The sequence below is a fragment of the Anomalospiza imberbis genome, chromosome 10, assembly GCF_031753505.1.
Source record: "Anomalospiza imberbis isolate Cuckoo-Finch-1a 21T00152 chromosome 10, ASM3175350v1, whole genome shotgun sequence".
In the NCBI taxonomy this organism is placed as follows: Eukaryota; Metazoa; Chordata; class Aves; order Passeriformes; family Viduidae; genus Anomalospiza; species Anomalospiza imberbis.
Window position 1 is genome coordinate 10,017,922 of NC_089690.1, and position 16,427 is coordinate 10,034,348.

At 63.2% G+C, this 16,427-nt stretch overlaps 2 protein-coding genes across 12 annotated transcripts in view; one reads left to right on the forward strand and one right to left on the reverse strand.

The window, feature by feature from the left end:
• The window catches only part of LOC137479915 (uncharacterized), a 255,481-nt gene that overhangs the window by 39,967 nt on the left and 199,087 nt on the right, over nt 1-16,427 (forward strand). The gene's annotated exons all lie outside the window — the stretch shown is intronic.
• The window catches only part of TNK2 (tyrosine kinase non receptor 2), a 20,780-nt gene continuing 4,353 nt past the window's right edge, over nt 1-16,427 (reverse strand). For 2 of the 11 annotated variants that reach the window (XM_068200628.1, XM_068200626.1), the window contains exons 2-16: nt 10,931-11,108; nt 10,716-10,786; nt 9,281-9,493; nt 9,036-9,188; nt 8,561-8,838; nt 8,359-8,485; nt 8,121-8,267; nt 7,679-7,773; nt 4,767-4,961; nt 3,242-3,333; nt 2,681-2,725; nt 1,149-2,464; nt 638-733; nt 421-548; nt 1-308 (exon numbers count right to left, since the gene is read on the reverse strand). In XM_068200628.1, the coding sequence (XP_068056729.1) occupies nt 302-308; nt 421-548; nt 638-733; nt 1,149-2,464; nt 2,681-2,725; nt 3,242-3,333; nt 4,767-4,961; nt 7,679-7,773; nt 8,121-8,267; nt 8,359-8,485; nt 8,561-8,838; nt 9,036-9,188; nt 9,281-9,493; nt 10,716-10,786; nt 10,931-11,093 (3,126 nt within the window). In that variant the 5' untranslated portion in view covers nt 11,094-11,108 and the 3' untranslated portion in view covers nt 1-301. Of the gene's footprint in view, nt 309-416; nt 549-637; nt 734-1,148; nt 2,465-2,680; nt 2,726-3,241; nt 3,334-4,766; nt 4,962-7,678; nt 7,774-8,120; nt 8,268-8,358; nt 8,486-8,560; nt 8,839-9,035; nt 9,189-9,280; nt 9,494-10,715; nt 10,787-10,930; nt 11,112-12,172; nt 13,104-14,686; nt 14,979-15,119; nt 15,362-16,427 lie in introns of those variants that run through there. The other 9 variants (XM_068200618.1, XM_068200624.1, XM_068200627.1 and 6 more) reach the window with 9 other exon arrangements.

The window sequence follows — 16,427 nt, forward strand, 5'->3', positions numbered from 1 at the left end:
TACCCTCAGCCTCTCCATAGAATATTTTTATATATATACATAATATATATATTAAAATTACATTTCTCTTTACAAAAACAATTCAACAAGGGGCCAGGGGATGGAGCCCATTGCCAAGGCCAGGGCACAAGCACCCTGGAAAGTCTGTGGCACTAGGCAGGGTCCCTTTTGGGATGTCTCCACCCTCAAGTGGGGGCTCAGTCCTGAGTCCTGCAGCAGGTTGTATGGGTGGAGGTGGCGGGACTGGCCCCATGGCAAGATGCCTGCTCTGGATCCAACACAGCTCGCCCCATCCCCGCTGTCACCACCTGTAAGAAGAGAAGAGGACATGAACTCAGGAGGGGTGATGGTGCCAGTCTGCCCAGAGCAGTGTGGCATAGAGAACTGCCCCCCGTCCCCCAAAACCATCGATGTCCCTACTTCTGGCGGGTGGCGCTGTAGGGATCGAGGAGGTGGGAGCTGGCCTGTGCCAGGTTCCAGTCGAACCTCTCCAGCACCCGCTGGCACTCACCACGGGACTTCAGCCCCAGGCAGAAGAGCTGCTCCACCTGCAAGGGGACAGGGCGTGGCCAGAGGGGTGACAGGGGTGCCACCACTCTTGATGGAACTGGGATAAGGGAACAGGGGTGTGCTGTACCTTCAGGTACTGGATAGCCCGTTGGACGTTCCAGCCATGGCTCTGCAGGGCTGCCTGGCACTCCTCAGTGGTCACGCCATGCACCATGTCCTGTACCTGGGGGGGAGCTTGTGGTCACTGTCTGCTGCCAGCCCTGGGCAGCAAGAAGCCTGTGACTGAAGCAGGAGACCACTGGGGCTGCCCCCATCCCTGGTTCTGTCTTCAGGGAGCACTATCAGCCTGGAGCTGGGATCATTCTCATCCCTGGGATCAATCTCCCCTGGGCCTGGGTGGGTCACAATATCCCCAGCCTAGAAGAGACCAAGGGGACCATAGCAGCACAGCCACCATCCTTCTCCCTGGGACATTCAATTCCCATTTTGCCATTGCAGTGACATTTATGTCCCCCTGAACATCTGGGGCCTTGTAGCCAGTCCCCTGGGGCTGAACTTGTGGAAACTGAGGCACAGGGTAGGGAAAGCTCTTGCCCATGTGAGCCCACTTCTCATGGATGCTGGAGGATGATACTTACCAGCCGGATCTTGTCAGCAGGTCGGCAAACTTCTGGCCCATCATAAACGATCTTCTGGAGGCTGCAGGAGGCTTTCACCAGGCACTTGGGCCCAGGGTTGCTGTTGTTGGAGGAAAAGTTGGCCTTGCAGTCTGACAATGGCTGCTGCACCATGGGACGGACGGTGGCTGTGGTGACCTGGCGGGATGCTGCCACCTCCTCAGGGCTTTTAGCCTCCTTGAAAAACTTCTCATATTTGTCCAGGTAGGCAGGGCGCTCAGGCAGCAGGTAGTAGTGGGTGCTGCTGACCTTCTGCCCATCCTTCACGATGGGCAGGATGCAAGGTCCCTTGGAGCAGTCCTTGCCCTGCGCCTGGATGACCTTGGGGGTGGCGTACTTAGGGTCGAGGGCGAAGCTCTGTGTGGTGGGCATGGGCTTCCCTGGTGAGGTGGAGAGGCAGGAGCAGAGGGCAGCACGTTGCTGTGGAGAGCCCACCTGCAGAGCCATGGGGCTGGGTGTCCGGGAAGTGGGCTGGGACAGTGGGTCCCGTGGGGGGATCTGGGGCGGCCGGTCTTCCTCGCCCCCCGAAGCTGGGGAAAGGTCCCCTGACCAGCGCCCAGGCTCATTGCGGCGAAGGGGCCGGGGCGGGATTGGGACACGGGGAGGGATCTGGGGCTTGTCGTCAACTGGTGAAGCCGGTCCCAGAGGGACGTTGAGCCTTCTCATGCACTCCTGCTGCAGCTCCTCAAAGAGCTCGGTGGTCTGCGTCATGCTGGGCTGTTTGGTCTCCTTGGGGGGCAGGAAAAGGTTGTCCTCCAGTACTGGTCCCCGCTCACCCTCATCCACAAAGCCATAGTTGGTCTTTCCCCGCCGGCTTGGGGGGCTGGTGATAGAGCAGACCTCAATATCATCCTCATCCTGTGCCACGTCATCATAGGCAGGTGGTGGGGGCAAGGGCCGGGCATCCCAGTCCACTACTGGTGTGGGGTGGAGAGGCCGAGGTAGAGCCCGTGTGGGGCTCTGTGGTGGGGTCTTGTCCAGCAAAGAGTAGGCCTCCATGGCCAGCTTGGCTAATGACGGGGCTGTCAGGTCCCCCACTGGAGAGGGGCTACCCTGGGGAACTTCCTCCCCAAAGTCAATGAGGGTCACCTCGCTGCTTGCTAGCCCCTCGCTTGCCAGGCGTCCAGGTTGCCGCTCGCCCACCTTGGTGCCCGGTACTCTTGCTGATGGCTTGACTGGCCGCAGACCCTTCCCTGTGCCTGGCTTCTTCAGGCAGAGTTTCCGGAGGCCCCCTGGCAGACCTTCCTCCTCCTCACTAACTGGGTCGTAGCAAGGCTCTAGAAGGGGACAAAGAGGGATGGTGAGTGTCCCAGCACCCATCCCTAGGGTGCAAGAAAGGGCATCTACATCTCGCAGCCCCCAAACCACCCAATAATTTCAGCCCTCTTTGCTCCCAAGGCATATCAGGACACCTGCCCCAGGCCACCCAGGTAAGAGAGAAAAGAAAGAGGTTGTGAAGAAGGGAGAGCAGCACCCGAAGAAGCTGAACTTACTGGTGAGCAAGACGGTAGGCTGAGGTGGGCGTGGAGGAGGCTGCCCTGCAGAAGACAGAACCCAAGAGAAGGGGAGGCATAGGGTGAACACAGAAGCGGCAGCCAGGGTGCTTCTTAATGGAGGGCATGCTTTGTTGTGTCCCCCTTCACTGGTGGGGCATGGGGAGGATGCTGGTGGGAAGCCCCCCCAAGGAAAAACTGTAGGTTTATGGGGACTGGGGCTTACGCACAGCATCCCAGTTCCCTCCCCGTGGCAGCTCCGCTGAGATCCCCCGCACTGGGGAGCCCAGCTGTTGGAGACCAGGAGGGGACTCGGGACTCGGACAAAGGGCAGTAGGGCAGAGTCCAGCCAGGCAGAGCCACCAGCCACCCACACTGCTGGCAGTGGTGTATGGCCAGGTGACAACATGCCCCATCACCCAGGCTCCCCCTGCTCTGCAAAAAGCAAGTGCCAGCAGAGAGACAGAAAGGAGAGGGTCCAGCCCATCACCCCAGCAGCAGGGTACAGTGATGGAGGCTTCGTGCAGCTGATGGGCAGGAGGAAGGAGAAAAGCCACTCACTTTTAGCCCTCCCTGGAAGCTGTGTAGGTCTGGCAGCACTCGGGTCCACACCTAAAATATCAGGAGGGTCCATGGGATTTCCCAGGTACAGCCTGTGGGGAGAGACGAAAGTGCCTGGGAGTCAGGAGGGGCCACGTGGGACTCCTCGCTCACCAGGCTTGTGCCATGGGACACCCCACAGCTCCAGCACCACACAACCATGCCTGGCGAGTACCGTTCCTTTGAATGCTGGGGCAACACACCGCAGAGGCTTCCTGTGCTACGGCACAGAGCCTGGTGCCATCCCAGTACCATCCCACCCATCTCCAGCTCCACGTGCATGTGTGGCTGCCTGCGCTGTGCCCAGAGGACCGCAAGCAGGGCACTGTGTGCAGGGTACTTGTGCAGTGTGTGGTGCCCAGGACACCCCTCCGGCACCAGGCCGATGCTGTGCCCAAGGCAGGATGCCCCGGTACCGCGTGCCGTGCCGGTGGGTGCAGGGAGGCCCGGGCGAGCCGTCGCAAGCCAGGGAGCCGGCGGGAGCCGGCACAGCCCGAAGGCTTGGGCGTGTGCCGAGCTCGGTGCGTTCTCGGCAGCCCGGGCAGCACGTACCCAGCGCCCGTGCCCACGCAGTGGGGCGCGGGGAGGCCTGCCGGGGCACGAGCCAGATCCGCGTGCACGGCGCCTTGGTTCAGCCCTGCGAGGGCCGCCGGAACAACCCAGCACACAGGGTGCTGTGCAGGGGTCAGGCTGGGACTGAGGGAACCGGCAGAGCTGTCCCAGGCCTGGGATAACAAGCAACAGTTGGGATCATGATCCCAGGGGATGGACTGAGCCTAGTGCAGAGGCTGGCCCTACCCACCAGGAGCTTTCCAGTTTTTGAAATCCTACCCTGTCCCCCACCACACTGATCTCCCATATCCCTCCAGCCCAGTGCTGGGAGAGACCCCCACATGCTCCCTGCCAAGGCGCTCCTGCTCACTGTCACAAAACCAATCCCACCTGACAGAGAATATGTGGGACACTGGAGCACAAGCACCCAGCCCCCCTTCCCCCATCACAGTCCAGCAAGGTGTCTTCAGATAGAGCAGGGTGGAGAAAAAAATCATTTTGGTGGATTTTTTTCATGTTTTGATTTTCAAAAAGAATCATGCTGTTAGAAGCATGGGGACAGGCTGCAAGCCACGCACATTTGGCAACCCTGGGACACCCCAAAAGTGTTTTGGGGTAATGTGGCCACCTCTGGGGTGGTGCTTACTGATGTCTCCCTACCCCAGGACAGCCACAAAAGTCATCCCCCTGGGACAGCCACAAGCACAGCAGCCCCCCACGTCCCTAAGTCCATTAGTAGGAAGAGGCAAGGAAGTTAGTGCAGCTGCAGGGACCCTACCCAGAGCCACCATTCCCAATACAGCGGGGGCAGAAAGAGATGCTTCGTGGAGGAAAGGGGGGCAGTAGCCAAGCCGCGTCTTGCTCCCAAGCCCAGTGGGCAGCAGGGAAGGCAGGGAGCAGGCAGAGGATGCAGAGAAGACAAAAAGTTTCTTACTCATCAATTTTATCAGGAAACCCCCAGCAGTGCTGCGGGTTGGTGTCTCCATGGCCTGTGTGGATGAAGCTGTTTTTAAGTGGCTGGCTGATGTCGTGGGCTGACAGACCTGCCACCGAGGTCACCGTGTTTCGGGGAAATTGGCCCACTTTTAGGGTCCGTTTATTCTGACCCCGCCACCAGTAATTCTCGGCCCTAAGGAATAAAAAGGACCTCGTTACTGATGAGGGGATGGGAGGTTGACACGCGCCTGCCCCAGTGATGGGGAGAAGGGAAGATGACTTGTCCAAGTGCACAAAGGCATGAGGTGACACAACCAAGAAGGGACCCTGAGTGCCCAGGATCCCAACCCTACACCAGCAGTATGCTTTGGCTCCCACTCCACATGGTCCCTGCACCTGGTCATGCTGGGAATGCAAGTAGTGGGGAACAAAGCTCCATGCTTGTGTCCCAAAAGATATGCCCCTTCCTCCTCCTTGCTGCCTCAAGTCACGCAGGAGCCTTGGGGTGATGCCTGCATCAAGCTCTTTGTCACCAATCCCTCTGTGCCCCATGTAGTAAAGGATGGCACGGGGAACATGCTTGGCACCTGATGGGGGGCCCATATGGGGGACTGAGAGGTCTTCCTCGCTCCCTTCCTGCATTATCAATGAGCCGTGTGCAGGCTCGTGCAGGCAGGGGGAGATGGGCAAAAGACAGGCTTAGGTTATCAGTCTTCCTGGAGCCACCTGAGTGGCCCAGGCCACCCTGGGGTACTGGCTCCCAGTGTGTCCCCAAGAAGTTGCCCAGGACACAGCCACTTCTGGGGGGGATGAGATGGTCATCGAACCCAGAGGGACTGGTGGGGGAACAGGGATGGGGCAGGGAAAGGCATCCCAAGTGGTGCACCCCACCCAGCACCATGCCAAATAAATAGTGGGGGGGGCTATGACGCTGCTGCCCCCCCTGCCTGTCGGGGCCCTCCACTCCCCATGGGCAGGGTGTGCTGTGGGCAGGGGGCAGTGGCAGTGTGGGTGCCAGCCTGGCGAGGCTGGTACGGGCCCCACAGTTTCCTGGAGTCACCTGTGAGTCACCCCCGGCCACCAGCTCAGCCCTTTCCTGTTTACCTTCCCGCTGCCGCCAGCCAGCCGCCTTACTCAGCGTCAGGACCCCCCAGCAGAGCTCCGGCAGAGCCCAGCCGGTACCGGGCATCCTCCCTCACCGCGGCAGGCTGGGGGAGGTGGGGAAACAGCTCCCCTCCCCGGGAAGTCCCCTCCACTCGCCCTCCCTGCGCCCCTCATTGCCACATCCCGACGAAAGGATGCTGCACCCGGACCATCCCTCCACTCTCCTTGCTCCCAGCCTCGGTCCCACTGAACCCGAGCTCGGACCCCCCGCACAAACCCGCTCCGGTGCTGCCCTGGCTCCTCTCCCCGCGACAGCCCCCTCCCACGAGCGGCTGGGTCCCCGGGGGGCTTTCAGGGAGGTCCCTGCCCCTGCCCACACACACGTACGCACACCCGGCGCCCGCCGAACGACAGGCAGGGGCTTGAAAAGGGGTGGGGGGTGTTTACGGTGCCCCGGGCGGCTTCGGCAGGGCCGGATGCAGCCCCCGGCAGGAGGCCACCCCCCTTCCCCCGCCAGCTCTGCCCGGGCATCCCCACAAGCAGCGCGGTGGGGGGCGGCTACTGCCGGGGAAACTGAGGCACGAGGAGGGGGTTCCCATCCGGGAGTACCGGCAGTCGGTGGGGTTTCTGCCAGCCCTCGGCTGCTGAACCCACCGCGTGTGCCCTTGAGTCCGCACCCCCAAAACCTACCCACCGGGTATCACCAAGGACCGGCGTCCCTCGGGGAAACTGAAGCAGAGGAAGCTGCGCCCCGGCTGTTCTCCAGTCCCGGCAATTCCCGACCGACGGGCAACCTCCAGCCCCTCTTCCCGCTCTATCCTTCCCTCCGCGGCTCACCTGGGGCCGGCGGTGGGGCAGGGGGCGCGGACCCGCAGCCCGGCCGCGATGCGGCGGCAGGGACGATGTAGGCGCTCTGGCACGGCCGCACCGCCCTCCGCCGCTCCTTCCCTCCCTCCGCCGACGCTGCTTCCCCTCCCCTCCCCTCCCTGCAATTAAATCGCCAGACCCTGGGCAAGAGTCATCCCCGCGGCGGCGGACCGGGAGCAGCCGGTCCCTGCAGACACACAAACCCGGCCTGATTCACCCCGGGTTGTGACTAACCGCGGGGAGCCGGCCCGGGGCGGGGGACAGGGAGGAACGGGACAGAGCCCTCCTCCTCCTGGGGAGGCCGGCTCTAGTGCAGGCACACCGAACTCCTTCGGGAGGTCCCTACTCTTCCCCGGCTGGAAGGTGCCAGGCACATCCTGGGATAGGGATGCAGGGACAAAAAGGCCCCCTGCTCCAGTCCCAGGTCCCTGGGGTGGTGGAGGGGTGGCTGTATCCCGGCATGGTCAGCAGGGACCAAGGAGCCCACAGCACAGCAGGTTCTGCCAGCATGGTACCAAGTCCCACGGTGCCTCTCCCAGCCCGATGACAGCAGCACTGTCTCCGGGTGCTGGCGGCACGTCCCCACCACTATCAGCAGGGAGCGGCCGTGTGGCGTGCAGTTTCCCTGGGCAAACCCACGGGCACAGTGGGCTGAGTCAGCAGGGATGCTGTGGGCAGGACTCTGGGCAGTGTGGGCAGGGCTGTGCCCCACACACCGAGGTGGCCCCACGATGCTGTGCTGCCTGGGGAACCACAAACCTACCAGCTCTGCCCACCCACGGGGTACACGGCCAGGTGTGCTGGGGATAGAGCCACCCCTTCCCCTCCCTGCTTCCCACAGCTCTGCCAGTGCCCACAGTGTCCCCATTCCCTATCCTGATGCAGGCTGGCAGGCAGTGCATCCCCCTTTACAACACCTGCCACCCTCCCATGCAGTACCTGCCCTCAATGACCGTGATGATGTCGTTCATCTGGATGTGCAGCTTGTCCGGTTCCTCAAAGTCCTGCAGCGCTCTCATGTCGGTGGGCTGAGCCTGGGGGAGAAGTGGGTGAGGATAGGGGATGCAGCCCCCCATGTCCATCCTCTTCTGAGGCCAGGCCCAGCCCCAAGGAGGGCAGGGAGGCCCCAAAAATGGACAACAGACAGCATCACCACTAGCCCCTCAGCTGGCACATCCCTGGGGTGTGCAAGGCAAGGCAGCAACCAGGTGCTTCCTGCTGTGACCGTGTCACCACCCTCCATCTCCCAGCCTGCAGGGCTGCCTGGCCTGAGTTCCCCATGTCACCTCTCACCCTGGCAATATTCTTAGCTCCACCCATGCTTGAGCAGAGCTGGCAGGATAAGGTGCTGGGGCTCCTGTCCCCCTCCCTGCTCACCCACCTCCACCAAGAAGTCTCGCAAGGCCACAAAGGTGGGTCGGTCCTCGGGCTTGTGTGCCCAGCACTGCAGCATGACGTTGTAGATGTCCTGGGGACAGTCCTCAGGCCGTGGCAGCCGCTCACCCTCCTTGTCTATCTTGTGCAGGATCTGTTGGACAGGGTGTGCTGTCAGGGTGTCCCAGATCCCTCTCAGCACCAGCAGGGTGAGGCGAGGGGGCAGGTCCCTGCTGTACACCTACCTGGCTGCCATTGAGGCCAATCCAAGGCTCCTGACCATAGGTGAACATCTCCCAGAGGGTCACTCCGAACATCCAGGTGTCACTGGCGTGGGAGAAGGTGCGTGTCTTCAGGCTCTCAGGAGCACACCTACAGGGGGAAGGACATGAGCATCAGAAGACCATGGGTGCTGCACCTCCAGGTCTCCCCCTCCCCAGGGCTCACCAGGCAAAGGGGACCTTGCGATGCTCCTGCATCACGTAGTGATCATCATTTTTGGGTAGTGCCCGCATCAGTCCGAAGTCCCCAATCTTGACGAGCTCATTGGAGGCCAGCAGGATGTTGCGGGCAGCCAGGTCGCGGTGGATGAAGCGCTTGGATTCCAGGTAGGCCATGCCCTTGGCCACTTGGATGGCATACTGGCACAGGGTGGAGATGAGGAAATGGCCCTGGTTCTTCCGCAGGCGGTCCAGGAGGGAACCCAGTGGGGCCAGCTCTGTCACCTGGGCCATGGGATGAGGACGGCAAGCGGGTCAGTACACGGCCACCCTGGCTGGGCTGGTTTCCAGCCTTCTTATGCCCCACTGTGGATGCCAGCAGAGGGTCTGGGGTACAGACCCAGCCTGGCTTGGCTCACGCCATCATGTGGGACCCCCACATGGAGGTGTCATTGGGGTGGGTCCCATCCCCCTCCACTCACCATCTTCATGGGGTGGGAGAGCACCACGCCATACAGGCGGATGAGGTTCCTGTGGTCCAGGGAGTGCATGGCATTCACCTCCCGGATGAAGTCGTCCAGTGCCTCTGGCTGGCTCAGCACATCCGTCTTGAGGCACTTCACTGCCACATTCAGCTATGGCCAAAGCAGGGATGAGTTCCAAAGTGTCTTCCCCTGTGCGTGGTCCCACTGCCTGGCTCCCCACCCCACCCCGAGCAGCCCCTCACCGTCTTGCCAGCAGGTGTGCACCACTCGCCGCGACGCACGACACCAAAGGAGCCGTCACCCAGCTTCTCAAAGATTGAGAGGTCTCGCTCCCGCACGAGGCACGTGAGGGAGTGTTGGCCCCCAGCTTCAGGGGGCGGTGGTGTGGGAGGCTTGCGGAAGGTACTCTGGGGCTGGGGCGGCAGCTCCGACTCTGGGCGCTTCCCACTGAACACCTGTGGGACATGGAGGAAGGTGAAACGTGGGCATGGAAACACCCCAAGCCCCTGGGTCTCTAAGTGAGAAGTTCTGGCACCACCCCTTGCCTCGGCTGTACACACTGGAACCTAGTGATGACCCATAACTGTACTCATAAACCAGAGAAGGTTGGCTGTGGGAGAAGGCTTCATTCCTCCCGCTGCTGGCACACTGAGCTGTGATTCCTGTGGAGGGAAGAGCTTGTTTCTCTTGCAGCAGTTCTACAGCAGTTCCCCAGCAGCTACAGCAAACCAGGCCGGTAGCCAGAGAGCCCTGGGCACTCCTTGGCCACGCTGAGGCCACACAATGTGCCTGGGCACAAAGCCAAGGGAAACCTCCAGCTTGGGCTGAGCCTGGTGACACATCCCTGCAGCAACGTGGGCTTTGCAATGCGTGCTGGCTACCACCACTCAGAAGGGATGGGCCCTCCTTCCATCTCCCTCAGCTGGGATGGATGATGTGCCCCATGGAACAGGGTCCATTCCAGTCTTGATGCAGGGTGCGCAGGGGCTGGGCCCAGCATGTGTCTGGGGTGGGAGGTGGCATTTCTGCTATTTGTTCTTTATTAGAAGTAGCCTTCTATTAAAAGCCTATCCTCATCATGTCCCAGCACAGACAAGTCACACAGGGGAGAGGCCATGGCCCAGTGCCCAGCTGGCAAACTGGGCTCTGCCAAACTCTGAGCTTCTGGGGTGCCAGGTGCCATAGGGTGCCAGCAGTACCAGCTTTGCATGGGATGGTATCAGGGCATATGTGAGCATCCCAAGGTCCCCTGCCACAGTGTGTCCCAGCCTGCAGGTACAACGCTTTGCCCCCATGCTGTGAGGCAGCAGGGTAGGCAGTGTCCTGGGCACCACTGCTGCCCACAGAGCTGTCTGGAGCAAGGCTCTCTGGTTCACTTCCTGCAAACAAGTTTCCTGACGAAGAGGCAAATAACATGAGGGGAATGAATTTTCCAAGTGCTAGGGTAGCAGGGCTATCCTTTGATGGGAAGTGACCCAGGAGCCTGAGGGGGACTGGGGTGCACACTGGCAGGGTCACACCACAGGCGGGGCATGGATGGCAGGGGCTTCTGCCTATTTCCCTGGCAGCCTCCAGGGACGTGGGGGAGCCAGGCACCCTTAAAGGGTACAGGGAGGGATCCAGATCTTCCTGTCTGCCTCAGTTTCTTTGCCACACCTGTCCCTCTCCCATCTCTACCTTGCTCATCCAGGATTTCCGCTTGCACATGGCTTTCCTCCGCTTCACTGCCTCCCACAGCCGCCGCTGGCCTGCAGGACACAGGGACACAGTGACTGTCACAAGCCAGTTTAGGCAGGGGTCTCCTCCAGCCCCATATGTTCCTGTGGGATTCCCAAAAGATGCTGCACATCCAGCCAGGGGTAAGGGGAGAGGTTTGGGGAGGATGTACACACCAGGGCGTCCCATGCCAATCTTCTCCAGATCCTCATTTTTGACGTACTCAAAGTGGGAGAGGCGTGTGACGTTTAGCTCGTCCCGGATGCGCAGGAAGTACTGCTGCAGCTGCAGCTCAGTGAGCAGCTCCAGCAGCCAGTCCGTGCCCTCCTCCGCCTGCATGCTACAGCTCAGCCTCTGCTGGGACAAAACATCAGGTTAGGGGCAACCCTGCTCTGCTCCCCTCTACCCTATCCCCACTGGGGAGACACTCAGAGGAGATCAGAACCAAGGCTGGGGTGCTTCTGTGAGGAATAGTAGTGGAGTCATCTCCTGAGCCTGTCACCACCTCTCTGGGGGACGCCAGGAGAGGCATCCCAAACAGCAGGACCCCCATAGATAGGAAGGGCTCTCCAGTCTGCCCTGTTCTGCCCACAGAAATACCAGCCCACCCCTCCATTCCAGCACAGGCTATGCCCTGGTCAGCAGTGCCAAGGACACAGGAGGAGGCAGAAGCTCAGGACAGATGTGCCTGCCCAATTCTCTCTGCTCAGCTGGAAGGGCTGAGCAGGAAGGTGACAGCTGACCCCAGCAGGGACAGCCACCTTGGACCCCTGGCATGCCTGCACACTTGGCTGAGCTGTAGTACAGACTCACAGTATGTCTCCTCTGCCATGGGTGGTGCCACCTCACTGGGCAGACACAGGGAGGGGGCAGACAGGAACATCTGGGCCTCTGGAGGGTCCTGTTGCTCTGGCGCTGAGGTACAGGACACCCCAGTGCTGCTGGCATCAGTCCCCAGCCGTGGCAGGACAGAGAGAGGAAGGGCTGGAGCCCCATCCTCCCCCCCGACTCCCCATCCTTGCCTCCTGTCCTGGCTCTTCCCCACTCTAACCACATTTCTGGAAAGAGATATGACTCTGCCTCCTCCTGATGAGAGCAGGTGGGAGGTTGGGACCCACCATCCCAGTTCCATATCGCGGCAGCTCCCTCCATCCTCTCCTCTACCCTGGGAGACGACATGGCCCCTGGCGTCTTCACCCGCTGTGCTCGGCTCCCTCGGCCGCGTCAGCGCAATTACAATCCTCGGCACTGGGCTAAAAATACGGCGGGCGCGGCGAGCAGCTGGGCACGGGGGCGCATGGGGGCACGCAGGGCCACTCGAGGCGAAGGGAGCTGCGGCTCCCCTGCCCGCAGGCGACGGGGACCGGGCCGGCTGACGGCCAGCATAGGGTCTGCACGGGGCGAGGGTCGGCACTTACTCGGTAGAGGCGGAAGCGGGTGAGGAAGGGGAAGGATCGGTGCAAAGCCTGGAAGCGTCGCATCCTGCCTGGCTGCCAGCCCCTGGCACCGCTGATGTCCCTTCCCCGGTGCCGGCGTCCCACGGCGGAGCCCGCTCACTGCAGCCGGGGAAGCCGCAGTCCCTTCATTGGCGCTACAGAGATGTCCCCTGGGCTCGACCGCCCCACAGACCCCCCCTGGAGCGGGCAGGGGGTTCGGGCTGTCCGTCGGCCGGACGCGGGCTGTGGCTCTGCCCCTCCTTCCATCCGGCTCTCGATCCTCTGGCCGGCCGGCCCTCCCCTTCCCCAACGCAACGGGGCCGGGGCGGGGGGTGGCGGCAGGCAGGGCTGGGGGTCACTCCCCTGGCTGGAGCCGCTTCCTGGGGACCCCTCGCTGGTAGCGGGGTTCGGTCCCAGCCGCCTGCCCGCAGCGCTGCCCAGGAGGGTTATTTTCAGCCGGGCTGGGACGCGCGCCCAAGGGGCCGGGCTCCCATCAATGTCCCGCTTTCTCCCTTGTTCGGCGGTTGCCGGCAGCTGGGAGCCCGGACCCCCGCTCCCATTGCCATGGAAACTCGCCCCGGCCTTGGGAAACGCTCCCAGGCCTCAGTTTCCCCCCTAGGAAGCAGGGAGGGAGGGAGGTAGAAGAGACATCCGGCTCTCTGCTCCCCAACCGAGGCCACAGGCATGATGCCAGGGCGATGGGCATTGCGGGGGGAGTTTCTGGCTCGGCAAACATATCCGCTGCCCAGCTGCCAGCCCCCACAGGGCTCTGCCGTGGGGCGCCACCAGCACCCTGGGGCTCGCTCCCCTTCCCTGATGGGGCTGGCACCCAACCCCAGCAGTGCTGTCCGCCCGCGGGCTCCCTAGGGAGAACAGCTGGCCACGCCGGCAGCCACAGCGGCAGCCACAGCGTGAGAGAGGAAAGACCCACACAACCTCTTGCCACAGCCCCACGCCTGCCTGGCCCCCCAAACCATGGCCAGTGCTGCACCACAGGGGCAGCTGAGAGGGAATTAAATGCATCCCCAGGAGGAGTCTCCACTGGGGCTTCCACTGCTGCTGGGATCCCAGCTGGCACCCGGCAGCAGAAGCACCGGGCACAACAAGCCCATTGACTGGGGACAACTGGGCACAGTGCCCTCGGCACCAACCTCTGCCACGCGCCAGCTTCCCCCGTCCCAGTTCAGGGGACACTGGGGATGGGGGGTGCCCTGTCTTGACAGAGCATCACCCTCATCACGCAGAAATGGCACCCACTGGGACTGGCACCGAGTGCACTGCCTCCTGCAATCCCAAATCCCAGGTGAGGCTGCCCAGTTCAGTGCATCATCGGGGGTACAGGTTTCCAAAAAGGAATGGGGAACCCAGCTTTGCCCACCACACCAATGGAGGTTCCGTGCCTCAGTTTCCCTCTCTGCGACAGACCCGCACGCACAGGGAGTGATCCTGCAACCTCGACTCTGAGTGGGGCAAGGCGTCCTGCCAGCAAACTCCCATCCTGAGGTGGGGAAGTCACAAATCCCCTAGACCCGCTGCACAGGTGCTGCTCGGCCCTTGGCGCCCTGCACGCCCCTGCCATGCACACCCATCCCTGCAGCGCCAGGGATGCGCCCTACGTGCACCCAGGCTCATGCACGGTGCGTGGTGAGGATGCTCACGTGCACCCCAGGACCACACAGGAGCAATCCCCCCGCGTGCCTCCCGCCACCTGCACAACCGCAGCCGCCCCCCACGCACGTCCCCTCCGCGCACCCCCCGGCTGCCGCCCTGCCCGGCCGCACGTGCGCAAACACCGCGGCGCCGCCGCCGGCACCGTCCTGCTCCCGCCTCCGCCCGACGCGCACCTGGAGCCGCCTGCCCCCTGCGCGCCCACGGGTGCCCACCCCCGCTGTGGCACATTCGTCGCCTCCGCGCTTGCCTGGCAGCGCACACACCCGTCCGAGTTGGCACATGGGGGGGGGGTCAGTCCTCCCACCTTTCCCCCTTCCCTCCCCCCCATTACATCTATCCCTAATGACACCACAATACCTGTCCTACACCTCAGGCCCCCTGCACCTACACATTCCTCACATCCATGCAAAGCCTGACATCCCCCAGGGACACTCCATTGTGGGGATGGCAGCCTGCAGGGCCACCGTCTGGTCGCAGCGCTGCAGCTAGGGGATGGCATCCTCTGCTGGGCACCGTGCCCCCCCTCCACGAGCTATGCCAGGCTTAGCTGAGCCTCGCTGCCTCACACCATTCCCCCATGCCTCAGTTTCCCCAACAAGAAGCAGCAGGTAGCCCCCCTCCCGTGGGTCAGGATGCGAGCATAACTGAGCAAGGGGCGGGTGTCATGCTGCCCCGGATGCTGTGGAGTACAGCACATTCCAGAGGGGAGATGCCATGCAGGGACCCCCTGTGCTCCATGTCAGCTGCCAACCCATGCCCACCGCGGGGGCACCAAGCTCAGCCAAGTGCCCCCGCTGCTCCCCTCTACCGATTCCCCCCACTGACCCGCCGGCACGGCATGCCCGGGACTGTGTCCTGCCGGGGGGGTGGCGTGGGGCGCCTGCTGCCCAGCCGCAGGGCCCGCTGCCCGGTGCTGTCCGAGAAGCTGTGGGGCAGGGGGCCGTGCATTTCCTCCTCCTCCTCGGCGCTGCTCAAGCGCTGGTAGTCGCATCTCTCGCCCATGGCTGAGGCGGCGGCTGCGGCGCAGTGGCGAGTGGGGGGCTCTGCGGAGACGCCCGCGTCTGCTTGGGGGCGGCGAGGGCTGGAGCCGGGTTTGGGATCACATGGCAGAAAGTTGCTGCAGTTCCGGAAAACAGCGAGAGGGTGAAGGTGACCGCGACGGCAATGGTGGGGGTTGGGGGGGGTGGAGGATGGATGGAGGGATGCAGACGAAAAGGGAAAAGAGAAGGGGGGCAGCCCCTTGAGCGCTTGTCCTCACCCCAATCCCAGCCTGGCACCACTGTCTTCCTCCCGTCGCGGCAGCCCAACCGCCCACCTTCTGTCCCTGCTTCGGCTCCTGAGTGGAGAGGTGGTGGCATCGCCGCCAGCGCCGCGCTCGCAGCCCCCTTCTCCCCGCACCCCGGCACGGTGCACCAGGCAGCCAGGCGGGGGAGGAGGATGAGGGGGGACCATCGTCAAGCGGCCCGGGCTCTACAGCAGGCAGGATGGGTAGGGAGGCACCTGCAGAGGGATGGGGGGGCTCTGGCGCTGGCAGTATCCCCAGCATCCCGCCCGCTTCCCTGCGCAGGCAGAGGGGGATGGGATGCACCGGGAAGATGGCTGCTCCGCAGCGACCGGCAGCGTTGGCGCAAGCACGGCAGGGCTGGCATAGCAGCCAGGCCCTGGGGGGTGCCCCTGGGATGGGGGTCCGAAGGCCACGCCAGGATCAATCCTCTCCCCCCACCCCCTCGGAGGGGGCTGGGAGTCTCCTAGACCTCTGCCAGGCGCTGCCACAGCTGGCACAGCTCCCAGCAGGAAGCCACCTCCGTGGATGGGGAACCCCCACACCTGCACATCGGGACTGGCCTGTACCCCAACGCTGCCCAGCCACAGTCCCTCTCGCAGCCTCCGGACCACAGCCGCAAGCAGGCTGAAATCGGGGGGGGTGGGGGGGCTGCAGCCCCCTCCAAGACCCCTGTGACCTGCCTGTCCTTTGGGGCACAGCAGAGTCCCCAGGGACCAATCTGCTCCTCATGCCAACGCCACAGGGTATGATGCCCCATTCTGACCCCCAGAAGCACCCCCACGACCCATCGCTGTTCCGCCCACGGAGCCCTGAGAACCTGGTGTAGCCAAGGAGTGACACCAGGCTGTCAACGTGCCAAGGCAGGGCGCAAGAGCGTGTCCTGACCCCCCTTCCCCTCTCTCTGCTCCAGAGAAACAAACAGCCCCAGTCCCGGGGGGCATCTGCCCTGGCCGAGGGGCCGGGCGGGAACAGCCCCTTGGCGACTCCTCCTGCCATACCACGGAGGTGAGCTCAGCCGCGGAGCCGAGGCGGGCCGGGCCTGCGGCGTGGGAGCAGCGAGCCGCCCCCGCGCACGGCCCGCCGGCGTCACCGCGCTGGCACGCCGCGGGACGGTGACTGATGCACGTGCTATGCCACCTTCCCTCCGGACCCAGCCGCCCTGTGCTACCCCAAAACCCTCACCAGCCTGCCCAGTGACGGCGATGCTGTGGGGATGAGTGGGGACAGCCCCTGTCCCCACAGCCCTGGGCATGGATTTGGGTCACACCCCCCCACACGTCG